The sequence below is a fragment of the Taurulus bubalis genome (genome assembly GCF_910589615.1).
Source record: "Taurulus bubalis genome assembly, chromosome: 2".
Lineage (NCBI taxonomy): Eukaryota > Metazoa > Chordata > Actinopteri > Perciformes > Cottidae > Taurulus > Taurulus bubalis.
In genome coordinates, this window is record NC_136590.1 from 14,652,339 (window position 1) to 14,662,554 (window position 10,216).

The following is a 10,216-nucleotide window of genomic DNA, read 5'->3' on the forward strand; positions in this document are numbered from 1 at the left end:
TGTTTGTGTGCGTGCTGTGGAGCCTCCACAGCGCGCACACATGCCAATGCCCTAGGGGCTAAGCCCCCCCTTTCCTTCAATCCTAGAAACGCCCCTGGCCCAAACCTTTTGTTTCCTTGAGCTGCTAATTGTTTACTCGAGACGCTCGGCTGACATTGAGAGACGACATGTACGACCAGGTTGTAGTTTACAAGCTCATTTTAAAACTAAAGCTAAATCATCGTCAGACGATAGCGGCAACGTTAAATCTAAATGTGCAGTTATACGGTGCAATAGGTTTTTTTTTTAACAGAATGTGTTTTTACTGGTCATCGTAGGAAATACACAGGTGTTACTAATTACATTAACGATGGCTCGGTAGTATTCAAGTATGCTGTGACAGTGGGCCAGCATTCATGACACCAGGACCCTAAAACTAAAGCAGCTTAATAGAATTCAGCCGTCATTAATTTTATTCGTTATGCCTGTGTTATTCCTGCTGAGGCACAGTCCAATTGAATGCTTAAAAACAATAAGGTTTCCTCAGTTATGAGGTAGTAGAGTATTAATGATCTCTCATGTGTTGTTACTCCATTGATCTGGCAAAGTCAGCCGCAGGCCTCATGCCCAGTTCAGTGGGGCCAAAAGGCCCCTGGCCGCTTTTTTTTTTTTTTGTGTCACAGTGAATAATTCATGAGCCTTCTCTAATAATTGTCTCCAGACCAGGAAGTCATCTGACTGTGGTGACTTAATTCTTGGTCCCCCCCTTACCCCCACTCGTGATGATGTATTACTACCACAGCTAACACTTCAGCCATTCATTACTCAATCTTGAGGATGTCCGAAGTCTGTACTTATTGATATCAATACAGCCCATGACTGGTGGAGCACTCAACAAAAGAGATGAAAACAACCTTTTTTCACAGTTAGTTTTTAATTCAATAATTTAAATGACTTTGAATTCAAATCAAAAGCCCAGTAGACAATTTGCTGGACATAGGAAGACTTCTACAGAGGTCAAAAGTTTTTCCAATCATCCCTTTAAGAGAAATACCTGTTAAATCATGAGGCTCTGTGCTGAAATGAAACAACAGAAATCAAATCATTGAGAAGTGAGACAAGAATCATATTTTTGCCTCTCATTAGTGATTTCATTGAAGTACTTAATAAAAACAGATAAATATTGATTGCGGTATTCTATCAAAAAGAACTTTGTATAAAAATAAGCAGGTTGTTCAGCCTCCTGTTCGCTATTATACTTTTTATGATACTATGCTTTTTACACTAGAAACCTGTATGTTTAGCTAAAACAATTGTGTGTGTTTCTTTTTTAAGGGCTGAGGTGGGCATCATCAAAGCTAAAACAATCTGCAAAACAATTATTCAGTAGAAATGCTTTTTTGCCACTGTGAGGTGCAGAGGCTTCACACATCTGTGTATAGAACCTTCCCAGAAGGCAATAGTCATAATAAATATTTTGGGCTGGGTAAAGAACGCTTCACTTATTTGCCAAAACATGCTCTTTATATTTTACTACATCCCACAATGTTCTAAAAAACAACATATAACCTAGAAATATAATATACTGAGTTAAATGACTATTAGGAAAATATTAGTCATTGTGACCAACATAATGACCATTTTATGGTTATCTTCTATATGTTCATGTCCATATCCTATAGGTTTCCTTCTCAACACATGACGTCCACGTTTTAGTGAGGTAATAGATATGCTGGACTTGATAAACACTATTTTGTGATACAAACATTAACATGTTTAGGTGTGAGTGAAGCATTCTGGCATCTACAATAAGGGATCTTTTTTTAAATGCCATTGTCCATGCCAAAGAAAAAAGTTATCATGCATAATAATTTGGACTCTTAAACTACTTGCAACTGATCGAATCTGTAACTACAACTAAAATATTGTGTTGATTTGGTTTTAACTTTAATTAGTGGCAAATATTTCAAAATAATGTAAATTCAGAGAGACTATTTGAAAACTGGACACTGAATATGACGAACCATTTCTCAAGATCAGTCTAAACTGTTTTTTGGAAGATTACATTGGGAACAATCACTCCCAAATTTAAGACTGAGCTACACTCATTACTTTGGTATCAAATCTGAGAACTTGTATGCATACGAATACAATAAGCGAAAGAATGCAGGGTCCTTCTCCTCCTTGCCTTCCACTTGTTATCTGGGAATCAATAATTACACATATATATTACAAGAGAATCAGGACATGCCTACTAAAATGTATTCAGAAAGATGTGCTTTAGTTTTTATTGCTTCTATTCAACCTTGGTCCAGTGTATTAACTCTATGCTAAAAATGCATTTACATTATATAATGTTTGTAAATGCCAGAGGAATTAATATAAAAAATGAAGGAGGGAGCTATTTTCTCTTTCTTTTACTGCTACTCATGTATATCTGTTCAGACAGCAATGAGGGTGATAACCATTTTTGGTCAAACTTTGTATTGCACACATTATTTATTTTTTGTTAAGGATACATTTGTCATATCATTATTAAATAATATTTTCTCTATAGACCAGGTAAAGTTTCAAACAGAGATTGACTCTGTTATTAATAATATAAAGAGCATCTAAATGTACCCACTTCAGATGTAAAATGAATAGAAATGTTGGGCCGGCTGCTGTAAATTGGCCAGCACGTTTGGACGACTACTACCTTATGAACATAACGCAAAGTGTTGAACACATTCACGCGTCCTCTTATTTGGAATGGGTGCTTGTTGGCATTCTTGCATTCTTCCTGTGTACATTTTAAAGGTATTAGCGATATATGAAAGTTTGGCTATAAATTGATTTTTAACTTTTGTCAAATAGATGATTCATTGACTGATTGATAAATGTAACAGCTACTTTTAGAAATTCAGTTTATGATTTGTTTTCTTTTATCAAGCTCAGCCCTAGGTATTAATTAATTAATGTCATGACATAATAATTAATCTATAGGATGTATCTCCCCTGATACTGTTAACAATATGCATAGATTAATTTTTAAAGAGGACAACAATATTAAGTGTCAATTTAAAGGATATAAATGTTTGCCAGTTTGTTACAGTCTGAATTTCCATCTGGAAGAAAACAACCAAAATACAGGTTTTAGTTTAACTTAGTAGATACGATTTTTTTCAAGTTGTGCAAGTAAAACACTTTAAGGTGCATCTTACAAATTGCTGCTATTCAGTTTTATTCAATCAATACAAATTGGATATTGCAACCTTTATCTTGCAGACATGATAACTACAAAATGTAGTAGGACAGTTGTCCTCCATTTGTGCTTTTGTTTTGTTTTATCTGACTTATCAATGTTTGAAGATGACATGTGTTGCCCAGTGCAACCAAATCATAATTTTGGTGGTTTAGATATGGTTGAAATATGAGGCACTAAGAGATTACAAACAGTGATGCTTCATACCATTGAATTTCTGTTCAATATATTCAGATATATTCTTCATAGTTCAATCAATTTTGCCTAAAATGATAGATTTTGGGATCAGATCGATACATAAATGAAGGTGTTGAATTATGTTGTTCTCAGTGGCTCATGGTCAGATGTTTTATCACGGCTTGTTGCATCTGAATGCTACAGTGCACACATTTTCAACGTGTCACTGAACGCAGGTCCAGTACATTACAGCAATCAGAGGAGAGCTCAAGAGAAGCCTTGTAACACTATTATTTGTGCCCAAGATCAAGTGGAAATAATTACTTCTTATTTTTTTGGGAAACTGATACTTCACACAAAACATAACTTACCTAAGCAATGTATTTACACCTAAAATGTGATTATAAGGTTCTGTTATAGTTTTTGATGCGCTATCATTGAACACTCTTAACTCAAAATGACAATGTGAAAAAAGATTCAAGTTTCCATTCAGGAAGAAGGTCTTTCCCTTTTCCTTGATTGTAGACATTCCTTACCACAATTTCTAAGCTGTGTACTCTTGCTTTTTCCCGTGTCCCTTTTACTGTGGTCTTATTTATTTTCCAAACTTTCACAGTAGTCAGCTTTTCCTATGGCACTTTGCATTGTTCTGCATTTCACCCTTGGATAGAGTTATTGAAAGTTGGTCCAGGGTCAATTTGTCGAGGTCATATTTCCGACTCTCTACGATATGACCTTTGATCCAGCGTCCTGGTGGGCTGTAAGCGTTCAAACTCATGTCGGCTGTTCCTGTCTGGACTGAGGTTCGCCAGTACCCTGCTACCACCACCTACATCCTCCTCTCCATCATCGCGGCTTAGGAAGGCCAGCTCATTTTCATAGCAGAAAGAGTTAGAGCTTGGGACTAAGAACTTGTTCTCAACCATGTCCTTGGCACTGCAGCGGGGGGTGGACGGCACCTCGTAGGTTTTGTGAAAGTGAGAGTAATCCACCTTGTACACGTTCTTCTCCTCAAACAAGACTGGCTCGAAACGGTGACCCCAAAGAACCTCAGAGGCCAAGTAGGAGCTTCGAGCCTGTGTGGTCATGGCGGTTGCTTCAACCATCCCCTCCAAGATGACGACAATCTCAAAGTCTGCTGTCTCTAGGTCCTGTTTGCCAATCCCAAACAGGGGGCTCTCCTCATCTATCTCATGGAGAATAGTGATGGGTGAAACCAAGAAAATTCTGTCCAGACCTTTATCAAAGCCCACATTAATGTCTATCTGGTCTAGAGGAATGTATTCCCCCTCATCAGTGATCCGAGGTTTGATGAGCTGTGCCCTAACATGGGCCTCTACAATGTGGCTCTTTCGAAGGTTCCCCACCCTCCACATTAGGCACAGCTTTCCATCCCGCATGGCAATGAGAGCATTGTGGCTAAACAACAGTGTTTGTGCTCGCTTCTTAGGCCTCGCCATCTTGGCCATGATGGCGCCAATCATAAAGCAGTCAATGATGCAACCCACTATGGACTGGAAGACCACCATGAAGACAGCCACTGGGCACTCTTCAGTCACACAGCGATAGCCATAACCTATGGTAGACTGTGTTTCAATGGAAAATAGAAAGGCAGCCACGAATCCATTGACCTGGAGGACACAAGGAGTGAAGTTGTCATCTCCGGCGGGGTTGTCCAGATCTCCGTGCAGCAAAGCAATGACCCAAAAGGCTAAGCCAAAGGCCAGCCAGGAGACAACAAACACAAGAGTGAAGACTAACAGCATCCATCGCCAGCGAATATCAACACATGTGGTGAAGATGTCGGCCATGTAGCGCTGCGACTTATCTTCCATATTGGCAAACTGCACATTGCACTGGCCATTCTTTTTGACGAAGCGGTTGCGGCACTTGCGGCGTGTGTGGATCTTGCCATTGCCAAAGCCGTTCATACCATGCATGGTAGTGAGGCGGAGGCCCTCTTCCTCAGATGACACAATGCTGTAGCGATTGATTCTTCCCACACTCATGCTCCTGGCGGCGCCTCCAGCTGCAGGGTCAGTGCAGAGGGAGCGATCGAGGCCCCTCACAGCTTGATCACTGGCTAAGTTGCATTTTAGTGAGTCATAGACAGGCAGCTGGGTGGAGGTCTTGAGCTTTAATCCAATCCCTGTAGAGAATGTCAGGAGAAGAAAACAAAGTGAGCTTCTTTCTGTGACACAATGGTGAAATCACACCATACATGCAATCACATACGCAGTCAACGCATTCTAGATACCTGCATTAGATTTACTTGATTTACATTTTTGATATATGACTGATTTTACCATCTATTTAATGTAATATGTGTGTTTATTCTAAGTATTCTTGTTCCCTAATGCAGTAAGTCTACTGGGGACCAGCTTCTGATAAATGCAAAGTCTGATATTTCATATGATAGGAAACAATAAGGAATGTGATAAATGTATTAACAGTTACAGTAAACATTGTTACGTGTTATTAGGTCACTCTTTTCCCTGTCTCACTTCTCTGTACAAGGTTTATAGTGTCAGTATCTATAATGCAGTTAATTCACACTCCTGCCCCTCGCCATCTTGCTCTCTTTAAACATCACGACTCAAAATCCAATTGGTCCTCACTGAAGGGTCCTCATGTCTTTTGATGTCGGCTGTGTAAGTGAAGAGCTGGTCTCACAGCAGATCCACTTCTGTCACATGGCTTTTCCTGTGCTTTTCTCTTTCAAATTAGACGGTTGGCAGTGGAGACAAACTAAGTCACCTAACAGATGTTTATTATTCTGTAATGAAAAAAATGGCCATCATGTGAGTCATTTCTCATATCTGGTTAGGTGTTTTATGAAATTAGGAGGGCTGTCATATTTCAGGCCTAGCAGTGATAGAGACGGCTAGCACATGTTAGTTTTAGCACTCTTTCTTGTATTTATATTACCAGCAGCAAGCCATGCAGTCATCACATATTCAACAGACAATCTGTGCGCCTCTATTTCTGTTGTGATCTTAAGTTTGTCATTGTCCTTTCACTACAATACTTTTGTTCAGGGAGTAGACTGGTTTGTGCGTGTGTGAGTACTTAAATATACTCCGAGGGGACTTGTATGTGTGCCACTGACTCCGTGGACATTCCAGATGCTGCATACAGGAATGGGGGATGTGAAGGACTATTTATTTGACCCCATTCTGTACAATTTCCAGTATTATTAATCATGTTGTGAGGATGCAGCCAATTTATAGCACCTTCCCATGGTGCCCTTATACAAGCCGATAGTAGATTTCTCCCCTGTGCAATGCCCTGTATTACGTATCTATTGTAATTACATACTGGTACTTTAGCTTACACAAAAAATACAAGATTCTGCATACAACACACTTAATACTGTATGTGTCAAAATGTTAGTCTGGAACGGTATGAACCTACATTAAGTCAGTGCAGCTGAGAAATGATTGTCTCGGTCGGTCGACAGATAACCTGGTCACTGCGTTGGATGTTGAGCCTCAGGATCAAGGAGTTTTGCCCACTGAGGCCCTTCTGGGTGCAGACAGCTTTTGTCGCCTGGCCACATCCGTTCTGTGTCTACTGGCCTGATTTGGGCCCTGAAGACTTGACAGTTCACTCATGTGCGATCCCAAATCCCGGGTGCCCTGCCGTCTGCCGCACACTCACACTAAATCCATCCTCACTTACACTCTTTCAGGTGGAAGTTCTCCTGATCTGGAGCCAAATTACCTCATGCACAATCTAAAAATTGTCTCTTTGAGGTCAAACACATACCTGTATCAGTATAATATACTGTAGCTAAATGTTATGTTCTATTTTTATACTCCTGAAGGCTCTTTTTGCCTTTTAACAATATCACACTACATTCCCAAAAGAGCACAGCTGTTAATGCTTAAAATAGTAATCCTCATCCGCTCATCTCACATCTGTAAAAATGTCAACCGAACTAGATTGTCTCATCCTTTCTTAATATTAGTGCGGGCTTTTTTAGACTGACAGTTAACTGCTAGTGACAGCTGAATAGCTATGAATCTAAACTGCCTTAATTCAAATGAATTAGACGGTAAATAATCAATCTGTAGTTCTTTAATCATATTAATTACACATAGAGCATATATTTAATGAAAAGGCTGGTCGTATGGATACAAAATAAGCATTTTTTGGTAAATATACATCTGCTTTAGTGCTGTTTTTACCAATGTTATTGAACCTGTAATTAGTCTGTATTTTTTAATTCAAGCAAAAGGGTAGCGCCAAAATTGAAAACACAGGATTAGAACCTGCTATTACCCACAAATTACGTTTTTTTTAATCATGGAAACAAACAAATGACAACAACTAGATAGAAGCCTACTGCGGCTGTTAATTAAAAGGGTTTAGTCTTTGTACTGAGAGAGACGTCAATCAGTGGGAAAGCGATAGCAGATTTCAATCCTGTGTTTTGAATTGTGGTCGTGCGACGACCTTTTTGTTTGTATTGGGATCAAAGTTAAGGCCTTTAATACTGCACCACCATGCAAATATTGCACAACAAGCTTCGTAGAATGACAGCTCAGAGTGAGGCCATTTGTGCATATTATTGTATTCATATTTTTGATCTTGTCTCGCAGTTCAAACAATTTTATCCTGGATTTTAGAATACATGCATCTTTGATTCATAAGTCAGGACAGAGAAAGTGATTTTACCTCAGCCAATCATTTCATAAAAATCCTTTTGTGACCTTGTCTGCTGGATGTGTTCCTGGGGAGTTAAGAGGAGTGACTAGGGGTGACGATAATCCTGCAGATGATTAAGTTCAATAGAATGAATAATTGGATGTGCAAAATAATTGAAGAGATTTGGAGGAACAATGACGTGGAGCAGGATAGGGTACTTCATCTTAAGAGAAGCTTGCAGGAAACTGAGCTCACGATCCTAGCCCACCTCCCAAGGCTATTGTGAAGGAAGAGCCGAGGCTCAGGTGTCATTGTATTTTCCTATAGCTCACCACGCAGAACTCATCCCGTCTCAAGTAACCTTCAGGTATTTTCCTATAGAAAGTAACACCACTTCACCATGCAGAAATGTTGTCTGATTGACACTATGTTTTAGGAACAAGATCAATGTTTTTTGTGGTTGTTATTTTCAGATATAACGCAATAATTGAAAATTTGTCAATTTGAAGGCTGTTCGTGATTCAACTGTTAGACAAAGAGATGAAAGTTAGAAGACAGTAGAAGACAGTAAGCAACCCTGGAAGCTGTTAGACTTGGTGTAGAGGCCATCCCCTGTGCTAAGATGCCTTCTCAGGTGGTCTTAGATAGAGGTGTTCATAAAGAACTGAGTCACCTTTTCGCATTGTTTTAACATCTGGTATATTATGTAGAACAAAATCTGTCGTTTTTTTGCTCGCTGCACCTGTACTTTCTTTTCTCCACTCAAACACCTGGTTTCCTTTGATTGATCATTCCCACATGTAAGCTTCTCACTGGGCTATTTTGATCTTTATTTGTGCAGTTTTTTAATTACTTCATTCACAAAGGCTGAATCGCCCATATTTAACCTAAACTCTGTAATTTCCAATTTAAAGCGGCACCTGTTGGTTAGAGCTCACACGCTTAGATAGCTTACTTTAAACACTGTACTGCTAGATATTCTACATACAGTTATGCAAGACGATGTATTTGTTGTAGTCCATGTGTTTGATGTGATATTGTGCCTTTTTTGTGGATGTGTTATATTTTATGATTTCAGTGTGCTTGCTAAATATCCCTTTTGGATCATAAAAGTAAATCAAACCGAACTAAGCTGAGATGAAAAGCAGGGTGAGGTAATTGAACTGTCAGGCTATTCTGCATAAATCTTTGTCCTCTTCATCCTCTGTCTCTTTTGTACCCTCACATTAGGGATTTCTTTATACACTGATAGAAAAGTGCAGTACCCAAAGCAACACATTCATCCATTGATACCTGCTCATGTCTGTCCTCCAGTAATATTATTCTAAATCACGAGCCATGGTTAGTTATCTGATAAAACACTCTCAGGATAATTAGGGGCATACAAAGTGATTAAGTGCTAACAAATGCATTTATTATCAAGGTGTAAGTTGAAGTTGATTAGGGAAGATGTAGAGCAGAAATGAGTGCTTGTTTACATTGGCTGAATGTTTTGATTCGTCCAGGCCTGAACATATAATGATTGTTATTGTCTATTGAATATGTTTTTGTCATTAATTAGTACATCAAATCTACAAAGTACTGACAAATTCCCATCACAGTTTACCAGATCTAATATCGGTTTTCTGAAATTGCTTATTTTGTCTGATTCTTAGTCAATAAACCTGTTATTCAGTTTAGGATGATGAGAAACATAAAGAATAGAGCAGAAACACTCTAGGATCTTTGGTGCATTTTCTATTAATTTCATGTTCTTGGTGAGCAAGCTCTGATGTTAATGTGGAGAATAATCTGCCGTTAGTGTAGATTCAAACTTCACTGGTAAATTCAGGATTCAAGTTTTGCTTCAACTGATTGCTTGTAATGCTCGTCTTTGTCCGCCTTCTACATTTCTATAAGTTTGTTTGTTTGGGCGCCTGCCAATATCACAACCTGATATCGACAGCCATGGCCTTCTTGGCCATTTCAAAATCTATGCTAAAGATGAAAGGTGATTAAACCTGCTTGAGAGTCGTGGGCTGGAGAAATCTATATAATTTAAACTATTGTGTTTATCCACATTCTGCAGAAAAACTTTACTGCTGTAATGAAGCTAAATACTGTGCATATGATCAGTAATATATTATTTGTTGTTTTGACTCTGCACAGTGGCTTTGAAAAGAAATA

General features: G+C 38.8%; 1 protein-coding gene across 1 annotated transcript; it reads right to left on the reverse strand.

The window, feature by feature from the left end:
* Positions 1-4,107: 4,107 nt before the first annotated feature.
* kcnj12a (potassium inwardly rectifying channel subfamily J member 12a) lies at positions 4,108-5,409 on the reverse strand (the record flags this gene model as incomplete). Its single annotated transcript, XM_079235813.1, has 1 exon — positions 4,108-5,409. One exon carries the CDS (start codon positions 5,407-5,409, stop codon positions 4,108-4,110), a length of 1,302 nt encoding a protein of 433 aa, XP_079091939.1.
* Positions 5,410-10,216: the final 4,807 nt, after the last annotated feature.